The sequence below is a fragment of the Pararge aegeria genome, chromosome 12 (genome assembly GCF_905163445.1).
Source record: "Pararge aegeria chromosome 12, ilParAegt1.1, whole genome shotgun sequence".
NCBI classification, from domain to species: Eukaryota; Metazoa; Arthropoda; class Insecta; order Lepidoptera; family Nymphalidae; genus Pararge; species Pararge aegeria.
Window position 1 is genome coordinate 10,335,815 of NC_053191.1, and position 21,891 is coordinate 10,357,705.

Genomic DNA, 21,891 nt, shown 5'->3' on the forward strand with positions numbered 1-21,891 from the left:
GTCAGTTAAACATTTTGTACATGAAACGAATTCAATATATTATTTATTCCTTACAATCAAATAAGACATGAATATTAAACACTGAAGATATGGCTGTACGGTCATATACCTTTGCATTTTCCCTATGGGAAGAAAAAAAATTGGCAAAACCACAGATTATGATTTATTATTGTCCAGTGTCCACTGGCATAGACAAAATAATATTTGTCAGAACCGCCGTTTTTCCAAAACAAGTTGTATTGTCGCTAAAGTTTATTATTTTATGAATTACGATGGATTTCCGATTGTATGAAACTAAATTAGCAAGCCATAAGATATTCAAAGACATAAAAGAAAGTTTGGATGATTGCGATTCAAAATTGCGCAACTTGTTCGAAATTAAAGATGATGTTTTGTATATCTGGAATTCTGTTGAGAACTGCTTATTTAGTGTAAATTTGAAGCGACTTGAAGAAAATGATGAAGAAACTCCATATCAGGTAACAATTAAAATGCTTAAACAGATACTAGCGTAGAGACTCGAGTAATAAAAGCAACTTTCCGAGGTTATGTTGTTTTGCCACAGATATTGCATTTTAAAATAAAACCCAAAAGTTATAAATGCGTAAACATCAGAAAAATAGTTCTAAGTGCACTTTTTTTATTGCGACAGGGAATTATAATATTAGTATGGATTTATTGCGTTATTGTAAGTTGATACTAGATGTTTTCTTAATGCAGTCTAGTCTAAGAAAAATACACAAAAAACTTTACAGAGGTTAATTTTATTGGTTACAGAAACTTCATCTGCTCTCTCCACCAGCATTCACTGTGGAGCATGTCATTAGTAGTGGGTGCAGCAGTAAACTTTGTATATGGGGATCGAGAGGGGTAACAGTGGCGGAGCTGCCGTCAAGGTGGGGTCGTGGTGGTCTTTTCGACTCTGGCAGTCATACAATTTTGTGCAAGTAAGTTAAACTGTAATAATAATTATTGCTTTGTACACAAGTGTTTTTGAAGTTAAACTTCATTTGGATAGTTATAAATCAAGTCTAAAATGAGAATTATTTGATCTTAATTGATAATATTGTTTTATCAGGTGTAAATTATTTTTAAATTACTTTCACATTTTCATCAGAATATAAGTTTGGCATTATTAACTATAGCTTTAAATGTTTTTCTTACAGTATCCAACCTAAATTTTAGTAGTTAATTAATGGTTTAAATGTTATGCAAAAATGATATAATTATAATAATATTTAAAAAGTAAAAAAAAGAAACATAAGTTGTTCAAAATTAGTTGCCGAAAAAACAGCTGTACTAGGAAAGTGATGCACACGCACCCCTGGTGGAATAAAATGTACATAATATCTAAAATTTAACTCAAATAATGGATTTTTTTCACAAGTTAGAGTCTTTTCGGGTTTCACACATGACGGACAGAAATTTTTTTTGACCTATTTTGGCGTTTTTTTCCAATTCTATTGCAGTAAATCAATTTTTTAAAAGTATGGAATTAATCTCCATTAAATTATCTCGACAATAGTATGCAAAATATCTTGATTCTGTGAACTAACAAGGCTATAATAATAAAAATAGTCGCCGAAATGAGGCAAAAAAAAATTTTGCCTCATTGCTTCGCATCATGAGTAGTGCATTAATGTTTTATATAGTAGTAATAATAGTATTTTGATGGCCGATTGGCGCAGTTTGCAGCAACCCTGCTTTCTGAGTCCAAGGCGTTGGGTTCCATTACCACAACTGGGAAATGTTTGTGTGATGAGCATGAATGTTTTTCAGTGTCTGGGTGGTTATATGTATATAATAAGTATTATATGTATATTATTCATAAAAATATTCATCAGTCATCTAAGTACCCATAACACAAGCTACTCTTAGTTTGGGGCTAGATGGCGAGGTGTGTATTGATGTAGTATATTTACTTATTTATTGATTATGCATCTAATTTCAAAAAATGTGTCATGTATACACCTCTAAAAATTTTGTTTTGTTGCATTATCTGTTATAGGAGCTTTTGCTTAGATGAAAAGTTCCTATACCTGCAAGGGGAGATACACCGTGTGCACTGGCATCCTAAGTCTCTCTCGCATCTGCTAGTTCTTGTCTCAGATAACACTATGAGGTAAAGTTATTTAGCTAACAACTGTACTATTTTGAAAACCTCTCTAATATAGTGAGTGCCTTGTTTTCTTTACCAGCTCATTCAATTATAATTTATTGATATGCTTGTCTTTGGCTTATTTGACTGACAAAATCTTAGGTACTGCCATGTGATTATGCCCTTTTTTGGTGCAAAATTAATATCTTTAACATGGCTTTGATACTGCATCATTCTAAAAAATGCTTAATCAGTATGCCAATCCTAATATTTACGTAAATTAGGCAGCTTTATCTGTTGATTTATTATGTCTCTTTATTTTCTCTATATTGCATAATAAAAAATAAAGAGAATATTCTTAACTACTGCTAAGGCAGTCTCATCGCTAACCAATCTCGCTCAGACAGCCTTTGTTTCATATCAAACAAAAAATTTAGTATGTATAAATACAAAAAAAAATGAAGTATTGTTATATTACTGAACAATATTTTCAGGCTGTACAACATAGGCTTAAAGACTGGTCCAAAGTTAGTGAAAGTGTTCAGTATTGGACCAAAGCCAGCTGGTGCGCTAGGGCGAACTGTTCTTGACAGTTTTGGAGATACTGCAGTGGATTTCACACCAACCCCAGACTCGGAACACCTTCTCATATTGAGTGGAAATGGAGATGTGTATATGATGCAGTGTGAATTGGATAGTAAAAGGTGAGTAAAATTACGTTTTACGTACTTAATACTTATTTATTTATTAAAGCAACACCAACAGCTTGATTACAATACATATTAAAGGAAATACAAATATTTTATTTCTAATCAATGTGACTAGCCACTTAAAGGTGTGCACAGCATTTACTAAAAAATGACAGGTACATGACAGAACACTACAAAATATAATCAAAAAACAAAAAAATAGTTAAACAAAAGTAATATTACAATAAGCAAAACTAAAACAGAATAAAATAAAGATTATAATCCAAAAGTGCAGCTAGATTACTTGAAATGCAGAAATAATAGCATGTTTAAAATCATTTGGCCTATGACAAAATAGATCAATATTGTTATTTGCGCAAGCAAGATCATTATAGACACGACTTAGGTGATTTAGTGCGACATTCCTGCCCAAATTCATTCTACCACTGTTCACATAAAAAGTTTTGTAAGTAGCAAATCTAGGTATTTTTTAGCAGACCACAAAAGGGTATGCTAAAGTTCAGGAGCTTCCAAGTTACAATTTACGAGCTTGTGTAAAAAAGTCAAATAAGTAATACACTGTTGGTCAACAAGAGAAAGCATTTGGAAGTTACAAACCATGTTATTAAAATGTAGTTTCATTGTGCAAGCTTAGAGCTGCAAATTTTGGAAGCTTTTTTAACTAACACCCAGGTCTTTTATAACATTTACCTTGTGTAAAATGAAGTTTTGTTCCAAGGTAGTTGGAAAAGTGTACTTATTCTTGGTAAACTTTATATGGAAACATTTAGAAGGATTAAAAAGCATATTTTTATTTTGGCACCATTTGTTAATTGTGTTATATCCATTTTTTTAAGTCATCTGCAAAAATAGATTTAAATAAAATAAATACTACGACAATACACACATTGCCATCTAGTCCCAAAGTAAGCGTAGCTTGTTTTATGGGTACTTAGATTACAGATGAATAATTTTTATGAATAATATATATAAATACATATAATATTTAGATAAACACCCAGACACTGAAAAACATTCATGTTCATCACACAAATATTGTCCAGCTGTGGGAATCGAACCCACGGCCTTGGACTCAGAAAGCAGGGTCGCTGCCCACTAGGTCAATCGGCCGATTATTTGTATAACTATTATATTAAAATCATTTAAGAATAAAATTGGGTCCATGTGAGAACCTTGGGGCACACCAGACGTTGGGACCAACGGATCAGATTCATAGCCTGCAACCACCACCCTCAGAACCCTATTGGTAAGGTAAGACTTAAACCACCTCCACAATGTTCCGTCTACGCCATAATGTTTGAGGTTCAGTAACAATACCAACTCACCACAGTTATGCTGCTGATTTTTTTCTTGACTTTGTCTGCTCTATTTTTAATAACCAAGTTCTATTATTTTTATTTTATTTCAGTCTGGTAAAAACAAAATTAAAAGGACCTCTAGCTATGTACCCACCTGCAGATGATAATTATGGATCAGAGTCCTGTGCCATAACAGCTTTGGGTGGAGTTGATACACCCACCCTGTTGGTTATCGCCAGTGCATCAGCTGTACTTTACCATTGCTTACTTCTGTCCAATGTGAGTAGAATCCATGTAACAGTCCCTATATGTTAAGTAATTAAGAAATTTGGTTTAATTGGTTATGAAATTTATATTTACATTTCTTCAATGAAATATTTTTAATGATTATTTAAAAAAATCCTGATATCGTAAATTTTCCCGAATTCGTAGTGACAGTTTACTATTTTCCAATCGTCAGGCTACAGATTTAGACGACGAAAGCCACGCACTGTATGTCGTGGAGTCTGTTGAGCTGAACATCGTAATGGGCGATGAACAAACAGCGTTGCAATACGTGTGCCCCGTGCATCTGTACCCGGTTGGTAATTCTATTGTTTAATCTTTTTTTTTTAAATGTTTAAATGTAGCTTTAGTATAGTTTTTTATGGAAAATAACGTCATGTCCACTTTAGTGTAAATCTGTCATTTTATATGTACAATTCAATTCTTGTTTATGGTTTTTGTCTGTGCCAACTGGGAACAAGGTACTTCGTCAATGTCTTGTGGATGGAGAAGGCACGAATAAGATTGATCAGTGAAACTAACGAAGTTAATTTTGAATATATACCAAGAAAGAAATAGTTGTGTTAGTTCTTAACCTAAGACAGCACAGACAACAAAAATATTAATATGCTATAACACGGAACTTTATATACATTATACTTTAATTTTATTACTTACTATATCTATATTTATAAAACAAAGTCGTGTTAGTTACACCATTTATAACTTGAGAACGGATGGACCGATTTCAAAAATAATGAATTTTGATTTGTTTGATTGGATTGTTAGTCCGGAATAGGAAAATAAGTATTAAAATTCAATATTTTTTTTTAAATTTAAAATCCAAAGTTTTGTCTAGCCGTTCATTAAAAACAAAACACAACTGACAGCGCACGTCATGTAGTCTATACCTAATCGTAAAACTGTTTATGTGACCTATATAGAGGTTCATTAATCCGGAGTAAGATGAGTTTTACGTATTGTAATTTATAGATGACATTGAGATGTAAAATATATTAGGGCGAAATAAAATTCGCAGGGACAGCTAGTATTTACATAAAAATCTACAATAAGAACTGAAAACAAACATTAATATTAGAACAAACATCACCATTTGACAACTCTACAACAAATTTGACTGATTTCATTCGCAGGCTAAGTTTTAATAGCTTCTTCTGCAGGCTAAGTTTTAAAGGCTTCTTCTTCTATACACATGGGGTGCAGCAAAATAGTAACTAAAGATTCAATATCTTTATTTTCTACTGAGTAAAACAAGTAATAAAAATCATTTTTAAGTAGCCCTAGAAAGTAGATATCAGTTATCTCTGATATGATTTGTTTTCTCGCTATCGTAGGGTGGTTTTCATTTGTTTCAACACACCTACGGAAAAAAAAGGAATATTGATTTAAAGCTTAAATTTGTAAAATAAGTTGAGTTGAGCACTGTAAAACGAGTAACACTATGAACATTTTTGAGATCCGGCCACATATACGGTCAGAATGTAATAATAAACTAATTTTTGGACCTTTGGGGCTTTGACAAATTTAGAAAACGATCAAATCACCTTTCTAGAACCGAAACATTTATATATATGAATGAAAAATGCCTTCTGTTTATATAAAAAAGTTTTAATTAGAACGGAAACGTTTTTACGTACGCATCCAAGGTACCGTATCTTGACTTTAAATGTTGTTGCTGCAGGTGAGTCGCAACACGTACGCATGCACGCACGCTGGCGGCGTGCATACGGTCACGTTGCCCGTACTCGAGAGGCTAAGCGAGTACGCTGCAGCGGACGAAGGTAAATTTAAACAAACTAGTCTAGTTTCATAAATCCATAGTAATATTATAAATGCGAAAGTGTGTTTGTTTGTCTTTACGTTACGCCCTATACAAGATACCAATCTCCTGTTTTTTTTGGCATAGAGTTAGTTGAAAGGACAAAGAGTAACACAGGCTACTTGTTATACCAGGAAAACAAACAGTTCCCACTATAACCGTATATAAAACCGTAACCAACGCGGTCAAGGAACAAACAAACAGTTTTTTTGTCCTTCCTTAACGCCCTATACAAAAAACCAATCGACTTGTTTCTCGGCATAATGTTAGTTAGAAGGACGGAGAGTAACACTACTTTCGATCCTTGAAAAACATCAAAGTCCCTAGGGTGGTTTACAGGTCCTTCTTTCGCGTCCTAAGGAATCAACCAGCTATTTATTCACAGCGGGGCGCACTTAGTTGTATTGTTAAAGTATTAGCGGACAGCGTAGCTGCGAACCGCTATTTGATGACTATCGTGTTGCAGTGGTAACCGTATAAGTGTAACGTCCCGGACTCGATGTCTGGCAGAGGCAATTTGTTTTATTATTCCTAAGTTTTCTCAAGCCTGATCCGTTAGTGGGCTTCGGGCCTTCCAGCATGGCCAGTACCAAGTTACCAGCTTATCGACAAAGACGTGCCGCCAAGCCATCTGGTTTGTAGGTACGAAGTGGCGTAGATACCGACTCCCCTAATATATGAGTTCAATATAACTGCCACAACCCCAACTGACAAGCCAAGTCCGTTTTAAATTGCATCCTACCATCAGCACGGCTAGCATGGCAGGAGACAATTATCTTACCGGGGAAAGTATACAAATTTATCTTCTCCTACAGCTTTATCAACTCGCACAAGTTGAAATAATATTCAAATAATATATATGTAATAATAAACGGGGTTAAACTTCTCCTACCCAATGTTCCTGTGTTTTATTAGGTGGACACATTAATCGTATCCCTTGTCAGGGGGGTATCATTTTTGTCGCCTGTCTGTGCTAGCCCTGCAGGTAAGATTGCGGTCAAAATCTAACTTGTGATTGTGCTTTTACGTTCTCACAAATAATATCATCAAACATTGTTATGACATCAGGTGACACGGAGTCTATTCTCCAAGCGATCTGCACCAAGCCAAGTACGGCCCGTTATCTTTTGCATACGAGCGGGAAATCAAGCCCACTAGTGGGTCTGGCGATTACACCAGCGCCTCTACGTACTCTCCTCATACTCTGTTCGTCTGGTGATTTTGTCACAAGGTATTTATAAATATTTTCAATATACTTTGTGTGCAGTCACTGGCTAGCGATATTTTAGGATCATAAAATAGTCATAATATTTCTGTCAAAAACAACGCCATGTATGACTGACCGCCATTTTAAATTTATTTTTCATTATTATCAATCTAGTACTGGCTCACTACACGGCATGTGTACAGTTCGGCGCAGGAGTTTAGGTAATACTTTAATAAACACTAAATATACAATAACTTAGTATATAATAAATAAATACTACTACAATACAGACATCGCCATCTAGCCCCAAAGAAGGCGTAGCTTGTGGGTACTAAGATGACTGATGATTTTTTTTTATGAATAATATACATAAATACTGATAATACCTATATGCAAATAGATAACTTTACTAAAGACTAACACCTCACGCATGTCTCTCAGAATAAGTTGAGACCATAGTCAACCGCGCTGGCCAAGTGCGGATAAGTAGACTTCATAAACCTTTGAGAACAATCACTAACACGTTCATTATAAAACTATTAATATAAAAGAATCTGCTATCCGTGGTAGAGTCACTACAAACAGACAGACTTTACGTTTCAAAAATGCTTACAGCGTACTTTAAGCTTTTTGGAAACGTAAAGTCAACTTGAAATGAAATTAATTTCGAATGTTTTGAAAGTTGAAGCAGAGTGGAAGGTCTAATCTCTAAATCCATGTCACTTGCGAACAAAGGTAACTATGCTCCACCGTGAGACGCCTAAGCATATGCTTAGAGTCACACTGATTCTGATGGTTAAATTGGCAGGTCCCTGGAACCTTGCAATTTGGAAGAGCAGCTTTACAAGGAGCTCCAACTCAAAAATCCCGCGCTCGAGCAAGATGACATCAATGCTATACTAAAAGAGGTACTTTTTAATACTTTTTTTTAATTTTGTATACGTAAAGCAGTGTTCGGAACCGGTTTAAAATATTGTCCTTTGGTTTACTGATCACCGGTAACGTATGCGTATGCGTAAAAGTTCAAATAATGATCTGACACCATCAGAGTGTTCCGTTGCTTGAATCTTTTGTTTGATATTTCACAGTTCAGTGAATCGGTTTCGCTGCCGAAATTTTATTTTACCATTTACTAAATGTAAATGATTAAATCAATTTTAATTAATGTAGCGATCTCCACATTACCGAACTAGATGGCGCCACAAAAACCGGCATCGCGCCAATGAAGTGTTCACAAAAATTGACTATGTATACAACTTCCAAAGATGAATGTTCAGACCTCGGTCCCCGAGCACGATCATCCGCTCGGAGGAAGATCTTCCTATTGTTACGGTGAAGCGTATCACCATAGCTCCAAAAAAAATGTTTTTTTTAACCAAAGACATAAGCCTCCGTTCTCATAGGAGATTGGCATTAGCGTTGCGCATGCAAGTCGAGGGGTCGTTTGAAAGATGTTCATAATAAAATTTATATTAATTGCAGAGACAGAAACTACCATTCACATCAATAATACTAGAAGTGTTGGAGAGACAGGTGTCGCAACCCATACTCAAATTGAAAAAGAAAAGGGAGATGGATCCTAAGGAATGTCTAGAGGTAAACTAACTTGACTTATTCATTTCAACCGAACTAGTACTAGGGTCCAAGGTTTTAAGCAACTTGTGTCCAAAGTGCCAAGTGTGAGATTCGACGCTCAGTCCATAAAATTCAATTCAAAATTCATAATTCATTTATTTCAAGTAGGCCCAATATAAGCACTTTTGAAACGTCAAATTCAAATTCAAAATTCATTTATTTCAAGTAGGCCTAATAAACGCACTTTGAAACGTCAAGTCTGTCTGTTTGTAGTGACTCTACCACCGGTTCGGAAGGCAGATTCTACCGAGAAAAAGCCAGCAAGAAGCTCAGCAGTTACTCTTTTCCAACATCAACAATTTACATTTTACATTTTAACATTCATTTTTCTATCTTGTGAGAGATGTAAGCGGAGCCGGATGCTTCCAAGCAACCTTGTCATTAAAAAAATCATCAATTGTATAGTAACCTCGCTGTAATAATTGTGTTTTAACATATTCTTTAAACTTATGCATTGGCAGGTCCAATATCACCTTAGGAATCATATTATAAAAGCGTATACTCAATCCCACAAATGACTTCTGTACCTGTCGCAGACGATATGCAGATTACACTAATTTATGACCATTTCTTGTAAGTCGACGGTTTATGTTCATTTTTTGTTTAAAAAGACTAATATGTTCTTTTACAAATACTGTAATATTATAAATATATTGTGAAGCTACAGTAAGTATGCCTATTTCTTTAAACTTCTCACGGAGGGATTCGCGTGATTTAAGTTTATATATTGATCGTACAGCTCTTTTCTGCCATATAAATATAGTTTCGATATCAGCTGCTTTACCATAAGCCAATGCTTTAAAGGTATCACAAATTTGTCAAGTAATGGACACATTGGCAGAGTAGTTATGAATTCATTGAATTAAGAGCGTACATAATCCTCATTCAGCCATTATTGTATACAGTGCATTGTGCAAATCATTGAAAACTCCCCGCGCACGTATCACTTTAAACCCGCGGAATGTTGGTAGCTCACAAACTTTTTCCCATTTTCACATTTTATGGTGAACGCTTAGAACTTAGAAGGCTCCTGCAGTTGTCGTACGAGGCGATTAGCTTAGGTTATTTTTATTGTGTTTATAAACAGTAACAAAATATTAAGCTTAACACCTACCCGCCCCAGGATATGAACACGGTTAGGTACAAGAAATGTTTTCCATTTACCATGTTGCCCATCTGTTTGAACCGCCAATAATTACTGATAAAAAAAGGTATTGATTTCAAAAATATTTTAGTCAAACACAGTTTCGGAGAACGTCTGGTGGTTTCTAACTATCAAAACATTATAAAACGTGAAATGTTAACAACCTTTTTTTTTGTTACAGTTACTAACGCAAGCGACGGTTCGACTCCGTAGTGAATACATAATGCGGCAACAGAGAGCCTCGGAAGTGATGGCAAGGAAGATAGCTACACTCAATACTCTTGGTTTCCAACATCGCGACTGGCTCTCCGAGTTGCAGGTAAGCAGCTCTCTGAAGTTATACTTCTTTTGGCGCTTTAGGGAAAAATGGTGAGAGTATATTTTTACGAAGCGCACGCACACCGTCACGAAAAACCGACACCATGAAGTTAGCTATAGTCAACATTTTAGTTTTTCTAAAAAAGGTTTGGTAGGACTTTCAATAATTAAAACAATACCTTTTTTCTACTGTTAGTGTCGTTTTCTCTACAAACGTAGAATGAAGCGTTATATAAAATTGTTTAGCCAAAGACAAGTATAACTTCTAGCGTGTGTACATAAGTACACACACAGTTCTTTTTTGTTGAATTAAAAAGAATTATAAATAATTTTTAAAGCCATACTCTTTTGCTAGTTCCAGTTAAATTAACTATAAATAATTACACCATAATAAGATGGCAAATGGTTGCAAACTCGGCCTTGGCCTTTGCACTGTTTGCACAGAAATTCAAAATCCATTTATTTCAAGTAGGCCTAATATAAGAACTTTTGAAACGTCAAGTCTGTCTGTGTGTAGTGACTCTACTACCGGTTCGGAAGGCAGATTCTACCGAGAAGAAGCCGGCAAGAAACTCAGAATTTGCTCTTTTCCAATATCAACAATTTATATTTTACATTTTAAAATTCATTTTTCTATCTTGTGAGAGATGAAAGCGGAGCCGGATGCTTCCAAGGAACCTTGCCATTACCAGAAAGTAATATAATTAAAAATAGAAAGTTTAAATACATAGAATTCTGATTGATAATCGCTTACTAATCGTCATCATCATCATCGTCACTTTAACCGATTGATATCTATTAGTGGACATAGGTTATCTTGTAGGCGCTCCAAAATATACGGTCCCGGTCCGCTTGTTTCCAGCGGCTCGACGCGGCTTGCCTTGGTTGTCTGTCCACCTCGTTGAGGGCTGACCAACGCTGCGTTGGTCCTGGGACCCCAACGTCCATCGGTTCTCCGAGCTATGAATAGTATTAGTTTACAAATAGTTACTATCAACAAATCAATTACTAATACGAATATATCCCGAGTCATCGAGATAAATTAAAGTAAAGTTAGTTGTTATTTTCTGCCAAGAGCGATTTGTATAATCACAGCGACGTAGTTCAACACGAGCGAGATGAACCTTAACGGCATAGCAGCGTCGACCACGTACACTCGACACGCTTGCATCCTCTCAAAGGCCACTTTGTTTAGACGTAGAATGTTCTTGCACGTCTGTCTTGCACCTAAAAGAAAAAAAAAACAACAATAGCTATTAACAGTCCACTGCTGGAATATCTCCCGACGGGAGGGTTTGCCCACAATCTGGGCAGAGGGGGTCGCAGCAGATGGTAGTTGGAGCAACAGCGCTCGTTCTATATTCCTAAGTCGCCTCGTACGACATCCGTGGGAATAGAAGGGGTGTTGCCAACTGCATTCTGATCTAACCGTCACCATACGGCAAAAAAATCATATCTTTGAGTATTTCCAATAACCCAGGGGAGTTTTAGTTCCAAATTTTCTTTAGAATATATAACATTGCGCATAATTGCTATCATCTGTTCCCTTGGTACGAGATTAAAACGAGTAGTTTTTGAGTATGCTGACACGTCAGTGTATAATGCATCTAATCTCTGTTATTTTTAAAGCATAAATTCGTCAGCAACTCTTCAGCTAACTTGCTTTTAGTACAACAATCCCTACTAATGTTATAAATGTGTATGTAAGTTTGTTTGTTACGCTTTCACGGAAAAACTACTAAACCAATCATCTCGAAACTTTGTACACATATTCCTGAAGGTATTAGAAGAAATATAGGATGATGATCTTTTTATCCCGAAATTAAGCTCACTTCTCTCGGGAGATTTTACACCAGGCTTAGCTATCCTAAATACATAAAGTGCTGCCACATTTATGTGGCACATGTCTTTCGAAAAACAAAAGCGGATGAAGTAGCGGGTAACATCTAGTTAGGTAATAAAAGTTTCTGATATAGTTTTTTAGATTCTATTTAATTTCCAATATATTTACGCACATCGCTCTGAAACGTAAGAGGTCATTGCCGGAGATCGACCTTGGTCCCCCGTAAAGGTAGGCCGAAGCCCTATGAAATAACATGAAAATACACAAAAATGAAACAAAATCCATAACAAGAATAAGAATCAACAAATACTACGCAGGTACAATAGGCGAACTCTACAAGGCAACCTGGCAAAGGACAAGTTAACAGTTGAATTATAAAGTAAGGGTGTAAGGGAGTGTAGTTTAAGGGAAAATGTTTAATACATTCTGATGCAATGTGTCCGTAGCGAGGTTCGGAATTAAATGTTTGCTGATGTTAACATAAGTTTTTCAAACCCCTATTCCAAAATTAAATAATAATACCGCGAAATATTTATATAATAGATTATAAATATAATATATAGATTTAAGAATAATGTAGGTAGACGTAGAATAAGCTAGTTTGTAAGGTAATAATTGTAGACCCACAAGAGCTACATAGTCACTTTAGTTACTCAGCTCTTTAAAAGAGACTAAAAAAAAGAAGTAAGGGTGTACACTAAAATTTGTAAAAAAAAATATGTATAAATAAATATAAGTAGTGTAGTGTATATTATTTATACATATTTATTTTACTTTACTTATATTTATTTATCCTATAACACAAGCTTAACACAAGCTTACACCAAAATGGATGGATAGCTGTTGAATATTTTTATGAATATAATACACATACATACTTATAATATACAGATAAATACCCGGACACGGGAAAACAAACATTTTCCAGTTTTGGGAATCGAACCCACGGCCTAGGAAGCAAAGTCGCTGCCCACTACGCCAGTCGGCCGTCTATAAATATATAAATACAATAAAATAAGCTGAAAAAAAAACAAGAATACCACTAGGCTAACACCGTTTTCTATAGCATAGGCAGGTACTAAGATACTTGATGCCTCTTACCATTGTCTCGGAAATCTTCTACGTTCTGTGTAACGTTTAAACAAGCACACTTAACTCTTTCCACAGTTGCGTAAAACCGTTGACTGGAAGTACTTATAAGGAATAGTATTACCAAGCTCTTCAAAGCAAACATACAGATTGCAATGTTATAAAACATAATGCTCGTGTCTGGCTAAAACAAACGGTTCCTAATTAAATATTATATCTATATTTCTATATTGTCTTTCCTGAAAAATCTCAATATTAGTAAAAAACACCATCGTCTATTAAAGTAAAAAAAAAGTGTGTGTACTTATGTATACGATTTAGAAGTTATACTTCTTTGGCGTCATAAGATAAAAATCTTTTAGAAAATTGTATCTTTCGCCTTGATAATACAAAAAGGTATTTAATACATTGAAAGTTTTATTATAACGCATCTGTAAAATTATTTCTACATTTGTAAGAAATAGACATAATAAACAAAATTAAATTTGGAATACTAATAGACTCATTATCGGACAACCAAATTTCACTCAACATTGAGATTTTTGTACAATTGAATCACATAAATCGCGGGAATGAGCCCACAGACTTTGAAAATTGAAAGTTTACACTGTCAAACCTTATAGCTAACTTCAGGGTGTCGGTTTTTTGTGACAGTGTGCGCGCGGATCGTTAAAATTTAATCTCATAATTTTTCCCTAACGCGCAAATAGAAGTATAACTTCAAAAAGTCTAGTAAATCTCTTAACTAGGTACTTGCATTGGGTTTGAATATTGAGTGAACGTTGTGCTTTTTCTCAAAAATCTCAAGACAAAAAGACAGTTAATTTTTTTATCTTTTTCATCGTAAAAAATCCTATACAATATTTATTTTTACAGTTAGATAAATCAGAAATTTGTACTGGTCAACCTTCATTTAAAGAAAAATGTTTGTTTCATTTCAGTAAGTCTTCAAAATTTTGCCTATTTCAGAAATACTTACAGCGTCAAAGGACATTTCAATCGAATATTGCACAAAAAAGATTATATTGAGAAAACTTTTTGCTCCGCCGTACAGTATCTGAAATTGTATGAATGAATTAATGTATGAAAAAACTTATAGAAAACCAAACGAAGGTGCAGAAAAAGTAGAAAAGGACCCAACACAGCGCATTTTAGGTGGCTCATTGCTCCTCCAGGCAACCAATGGCGTGGAATATAAAACTACAGAAAAGAGAATTGTGCATGGATTTTAACAGAACCTTGACCATATAAATTTTATTATAAAAAAAAGGAGAAATAACTTACTAAAATCTGAAATGTCTTTTTGTACATTTCATAGGTTTCGAATATTTTTTTGTAATTTTGTAATAGTGTTAGCCACTCTTTTTGCCTCGTGTTGTCTTGTATACAATTTGAATTTGCTGCAAATCAAAGCTATTAAATACCTAACATTGCTACTGGTGACTACTTTAATAACATTGTTACTGAATTATCTATATATGAAGGTTTCTCGTTAAATAAATAATATATTAAGTAGTTTCTTTAGGCATCGTCTAAAGCTGCGTTCCCACTATGTCGTGACGATTAATTTATCGGTTTGACGTCTTATGTCTCCAGCCAATAACGACTGCTTGTCGTCTTTGTGTCATCTAGATTTTTATCGTTGAACGACATTCGTATCAATCTGTTGCGATCAATGCAGGGTTTCACAGCCGATCTGATCCAAATAATTATTTGCATAGAGACAGCTTGAGTCCTAGAGATGGACACAGGATACATTTTATCCCGTTAAAACAAAAAATTAACAATCATCAATATCAATATTCGTTTTATAAGAATCAACTCGTACATTTTTTAACCCTTTGTGCCACAGACGGTACTAATTAACCTTCGCTCACACACATGTATAAATTGGTTGACCACTTGGTTACCAAAAGTAAATCGCGCGTCACTTTATGAGATCAAAGAACTATAATTGTAGATGCATTTAAGGTTATTCATTTTTCGAACAAAGAAAAGTTCATTAATCAAATAATTCAGTTCAAATTATCTATTTTTATAAAGTAAACAATCATATATCTCATAAACTATTAACGGTTTTACCTGGCATTCGAATGCTTGATACATCTTCGTCCTTGTCTTTGGAATTTTGATCATCATTTATCTTCTCTGCTAAAGCTACTGTACTTATGCGTTCTAGCTCAGAGATCCATAAATTCAATTGACTCCCAATTAGACTGACAAAACGACTTGCATAAATTATATTCAAATCGAAGTGCATCACAAAGTATATTAGTAAAATATCGCAGGGTATCACTTTGAAATATTTAAGAAATACTAATATTATACTCGCCTGCAATAAAACAACTGCAGCGAACCAAAACCAAGAAACTGCGATAAAAGTGTCCATGTGCTGATTAAACTTGTACGCTTTGAAAATTGATTGTACGTTTAAAAGAAGTGCTAAATTCAGTTTCCTATAATATAAATTTAATACGAAACTTATTGAGTAGCCGAAGCAGAAAATCACACCGTCAAAAGTGACAAGAATATCATAGGTAACGTTTGATTGTAATGTTGGAAACACTAAAGTTCGAATCATATAACAAACAACGGCAAATAATACACTAAAGAATGAAATAAAATTTACCTTGCGGCTGTTGAAGATTAGGAAGTTTTTATAAACCCTATATTTTGGCAATAGGAACATCCAGTGCATTGTATTGAACGGTAAAAATAGGAGTTTCATTTCGTCATCTAGAATATTATCCAGAAGAATTTTATCGATATTTGTTTGAGGCATGATGAAAAAGGAGACAGCATATCATGCTGTCTCCTTTTTTATTGAGTCAAGAACCTATTTACAACAAAGTTGCAGATCTTTTAAGACATCTTTAGGAATACATCAATAATATATAGGCGTATTCCTACCCTGGAAGGGAGTCCCTAGCCCTATATCTCAAACTCCTAAGAAAGAAAAGGCGTGAGCCCAGTAGTAGGAAAATAATAGGGTGAGAGTGAGAAAGATGACACTATATTTACTATGTAAGGTAGTCAGAATTGGTTATTTCACTAGTTTCTTAAATGAGCGTCTATTCTCAAATAATTTCTGTTTGGTAATACGAGAGTATGACTTATGAAAACTGCAATCAAATTAAGTAATATTTTTATTTGTCACTCCACTAACGTTGTCGAATATATAAAGTGAGTTTTTGGGACGGATATCATATGGCGCATAAGGTTCGTCCCTGAAAAAGTCTATAAAAAAATGCTGTAAAAATACAAATAGTGAATCAACTTCATGAATATTTATCAAGTAACAAGTTTTGGAAATTGTTTCGAGAGCTCTTTTTTACGATTTTCGACGTTATTTTAAAAGGTTTTATTTTATATTCTTACAGTTCAGTTTCAATACAGTTAAAAAACATAGAATGGCTTTATAATACCAAATCTTTTTATATTTATCGGTTTGGGGAGCTGCAATAGAAAAGCCCGTTTTAAAACTCACCCTTTATAATTTGTGAACATGCTTTCATCATAATGACTTTTTATTGATGAATTTTATTGATGCTCGATTCATTACATGATAGCGGGGCTGGTCGTATTGGGACACCTTATCAAAGTCAATATTTTTCTCCAACATACTCGGAAGTTGATTAATTAATTATTAAAGTAATTGAAAACAACGGCTTACTATTTTCGGTATGTAACGAAATATTACGACTTAGATACTGTGATGCTATTTTTTATACGACCTCCAACTAATAGATAACCTTATCTATTCGGTTTTTCTATTCGGTTATCTATGTAAGTTCGTTCTTAAATTTCGATTTCGGTTCGCGGATTTTTTTTTTTCGAAAGTTTCCATTTGAGTCTCATAGATCTGACGAAGATTTTCAGAGAAAGACAATAGTAGTCTTAAAAAATTGTCAGCAAATTAACCGCGATTGCTGTTATTGCAACAATATGCATTGTTTACGCAATCACACACCCGCATGTACACCCGGAATTGTTACACAGACGTTTTCAGTTTATCGGTGTACGTCCACATTTTTTATCAGAATTAGTTGGAGGTAGTGCAGTTTTTTTAAAACTCTAAAGCTAGTATTACATAGTATTTAATTCAAAAATGTATTTACTCTTTAGTGGGTACAAAATTTAATATCGTAGTCGCGTTTTTTTATTAAATATTGATTCTTTTAAATGTGCTAATACTTCTTATATATATCTATTCTTATAGTTATCATAATCCGGTCTTAATTTTTGTGCATTATAGAAAGAAGTGGAGAGCGTTTATCTTCAATCGACCGCACTGAAGAAAAAGCGAGCCTTAGTAGAGAAACACCAAGAGGATATGAAATACAGGTAACATCGATTATGGCGTTTTTTTAATAATAGGTTTTTTTTTCTGACTGATGCCTCTTATACCTAGTATTATTTTTATTACCTGTCCTTTAATTCAAACAATGTTTTATTTACATTATAGAGTTAAGAATGTTTTAAAATATTCAAAACATACATATATAAATTAATGAAAATCACTTTTTACTTTATCAGTTTTTGTTTTTCATTAATTCCGTACTTAATTAAAATTTAATGTGAAACGCTAGATAGTATTAACATTATTATGGAAGATTAATAACACACGTTTTTTGTTCTATGAACTGCCCCTTGTACTGTTATGTTTTTATTTGTTGCTATAGCAACACATTCTGTGAAAACAACTCTGTGCCTATTAAGGTTTATGAGATAAAAGCTGCTGAAGGACGGACGGACAGTGAAGGTAGTCCCGTCCGGTTCATCATCATAGACATGTTGTAGACTTCCACAGCTGGACTTACACATGAATATTTTTCAGTGTCTGGGTGTTCATCTGTATATTATAAGTATCTATATGTAGCTATATTATTCATTAAAAAAATCATTAGCTTTTTGGGGCAGAGCTTGACCGCCGTTAAGTTGTTAAACGCCGGATGTTCTACTACCATGCTTATTTCTGCCGCTAAATAGCATTGTTGCGATGCTGTGTTCAGGTCGGAAGGGCGTGGTGGCCTGTGTAATTTTGCACACCATGCTTATCATCCACACGGCAACGCATTCAAGGTCATTTTCCCTGCGTAATGTTCCTCGGTTAATCGCGATGGTTTTCGAGTTACCATCAAGTACCACCATTTGCTCGGTCCGTCAATTATTACTTTGAAAAAATCGGGTCTGAAACCCTTCCTGTGTAGACAAGTGACGTTTGACTTATACATGTGTATACAGATGTTCAGCAGTAGTGAGAAATTTGCGTGCCGGATGCGGCAGCTCTGGAGAAGAGCGAAGACTATTGGCTGAACTGTTGCAGCATCAGAGAAGAGCAGCAACCCTCGCGGAGCAGGTCCATACCCTAAAACTGCATAAGCAACATAAGCAGGATGAGGTAAGATACTCTTAAGATGGTGGACGGAAGCGAGGAACAAACGAAAGTATCTTGCTGAAAACGTTCAGTTTTAAAGACCAAAAACCTACTATAATGTATTATGAAAATTAATTTGCTATATTCCGAAAAGCAGGAAAATCTGTATGGTGTAATTTATAATTTCTTCAATCCTTATACGACACACCAAACAGATTTTCGGCAATGTACCCTCAACGCACGTTTCGCTCCGAAACCGGAGCATACGCAGGAGATGTTGACTTTACAATGAATAATTGTTAAGATACGTAATCTCGCACCATTTTGGTCCAAAGGTTGTCTGGAAGAGATTGCTTTAGCGATAAGATCGCCTTTGCACGCCCCTTTTTCTATTCTAAATTTATTCTCAGTCTGTATATACTTTGGATAAAATGTGTGTTTGCAATAAAATTTTCAAACAAACAAAGAAAAACAAACATTTTGATAAAGTAGCACTGACGTACGTACATCTCATGATATGACGATGTTGATTAAATAAAAGTAACGTTATTTGTAACTGCCTCGTTGGTTTAGTGCTTAGTATGTTCAACTGCAGAAAACGAGGTCCTGGGTTCAAATCCCGGGTCGGGCCAAAAATGGTTGAGTTGCTTCCGGTGTGTAAATTGGCGGTGTCAACCTCAGAGAGCACGTTAAGCTGTTAATCGCGGTTAAGTAAGTCCACCAACCCGCATTGGAACAGTGTGGTGGGTCTATGCTCTAAAACTGTTTGTCCTATTAAAGAAGAGCCCTGTACCCTAAGAGCGACAGTGGTCCATCTGATGATATGACGATGATGATGATATAAAGATTTTTTTTTCTTTTATTGATAATGTTACAATAAAACTTATAACTGAGCTTATTACTGTAAAGCTCATGCCCGCGTAGAAAAGTGCCAAGAATGCTTGCTGCAGTTCCACGCTGAGCAGCCAGGCTGTTTCTCTGCGCAAAAAATTAACCAGCCCTTCTGGCACCAGATGAGGCAATCAACCGCGGCGTAATGTCTCGCAAGAACTTTTTTGCACTTAGACTCCATGGCCCCAGTGTCTCCACGGCTAACGTAACAAATATGTAACTCTATTATAGAGGCATACTTAGATTTCCTTTTTTAATTACAGATGAAAAAATGGCAAGAAGAATACAAGAAGAAAGATACTGTTCTTGGCAAGTCACACAGCGATACCATATGGGCTATCCTACAGCAACAGTAAGTTCACTATTGAGTAGCTTTTCTTTGCGGCTTCACTCGCTTTGACTGGGGCTCGCAACGTTATGTTATTTCATTGTCATTGTCATATCTGTTCTCTGTTCATAACAATCGTCACTTTACGGGTATTTATTACATACGGTAATGATTTTGGTATTCAGCTAAATACTATCATGTAGCATACAGAATTACGTATCCACATTATTCTGTTTGCCATAACGAGAGATAATAAGAGACAGATTAAAACTCTTTTTGATTACAGGAAATTACAGTTTTTTTTTTTTTAATTTGAATAGTCTGTAAAGAGCTGATTATATTGTCGGTCGCCGCGAAACAAATAGGCATATTCAATGCAACTTTCTCGACCTTTCGTCTAGTTGAAATTCTATAATTCATACATATTTCTGGCAAGGATTTTAGGTATATTTTATTCTTTCTTTTCAGGACAACACAGATATCATCATTGATCGAAGAAACGAAATTACTAAAGGACCAATTAGGCGTAGTATAAAAAATATTAATTACTTAATTTACTTATAAAATAATTATTGTTAATTAAAATGCATGTAAGAGAATGCTAATTACCCGTAATTATAAAGCACTTTAAGATAAATAAAGTGTTTCGTATATAATAAGTCACGTCATTTTGATTATTTCGTTACGAGGAAGTTAATAAAAAAAATTGTCTATTTCTCATTATTTTATTGTGTCTTTTGTCTTTTTTATATATTTAAAAAAAATCCTAATTTACTGTTAATGAACACAGTATTTGACTCACCTACGCATTTTCAAGAGTATTTTCACGAGTTACATATATTTAGGCTAGACAGACATAGTGCAGTGAGATAGTATTACCCCTAAAGTTCACACCGACCTGTAAACTCGATTGAACCGGTTTGATTAAATCATTACGGTAATGTAACAAAAGAAAAAGTAGAAAGTTACTTATAAAAAGGTCTACTAAGTTGTGTCTAATAACAGGGCTCGGACAATTGCAGAATGCTAATGTATGGTGTCTATCGTTCTAGGTGTAATAACATCTCACTGCAAAACATTAACCAAAAATAATTCAATAATACCAAACAAATGTTTGATTTCTAAAAAAACTTAAATAAGTAATATCTACCTTTACGGTCTCAAGCAAAATTATTCTACCCGGAATCTTGCTTAATTGAAACTTAAGTATAAGATAGGAATGTAATCCTATGTCATTTAGCGTCTGTAAAAAGACGATACCACTATTTATTGGTGCTAATTCGGTAACGGTAATTCAGAATCAAAATTATATAAAACAACTGACATCGAAATGTTGGCATAAAATAAAAATATAAATTATTATAACTCGAACTTGCATTTAAAGAAACAGATTTGCTTAAAATCCGATTATTTGTTTAAACAACATTTTTCGGCCTTAAATTATTTCTTATATATATATCTTCTTTTGTTGATGTGCCATTTTGACTTTCCAATGTCAATTTTTTTGATTTAAGTGCGCATTTCACGCTTATTTTGCAACAATTTGGTCGAATTTATTGCAATAATTGTAAACCAAACTATAAATTGGAAATGTAACGATTTATAAATGGGTCTTATTCGCAACATTGCTCACAGCAAATTGAGTAATTCTACCTCTTTTGGCAGGAAAAAATGAAAATTTGAGAGCACTGTAACAAAAGATACAAGTATGTGCAGTGTGCACAGTATATCCTCTTAAACAAAAAAAAAATCTCGTAAAAGTGACACTTATTTTAAACCTGTCAATTAGATTTATGATCTGTGTATAACCAAACCTGCACCATCATCATCAGTTGTTTCGGACGATTAA

General features: G+C 34.5%; 1 protein-coding gene across 1 annotated transcript; it reads left to right on the forward strand.

The window, feature by feature from the left end:
• Positions 1-194: 194 nt before the first annotated feature.
• Positions 195-20,765, forward strand: LOC120628088 (nucleoporin 88). The gene is made up of 15 exons (XM_039896303.1): positions 195-479; positions 778-947; positions 2,009-2,122; positions 2,593-2,802; positions 4,217-4,385; positions 4,567-4,686; positions 6,073-6,172; positions 7,279-7,441; positions 8,226-8,325; positions 8,900-9,013; positions 10,378-10,515; positions 17,702-17,790; positions 18,691-18,847; positions 19,978-20,066; positions 20,511-20,765. The coding sequence occupies exons 1-15, from the start codon at positions 273-275 to the stop codon at positions 20,575-20,577; spliced, it is 2,007 nt and encodes a 668-aa protein (XP_039752237.1). The 5' UTR covers positions 195-272; the 3' UTR covers positions 20,578-20,765.
• Positions 20,766-21,891: the final 1,126 nt, after the last annotated feature.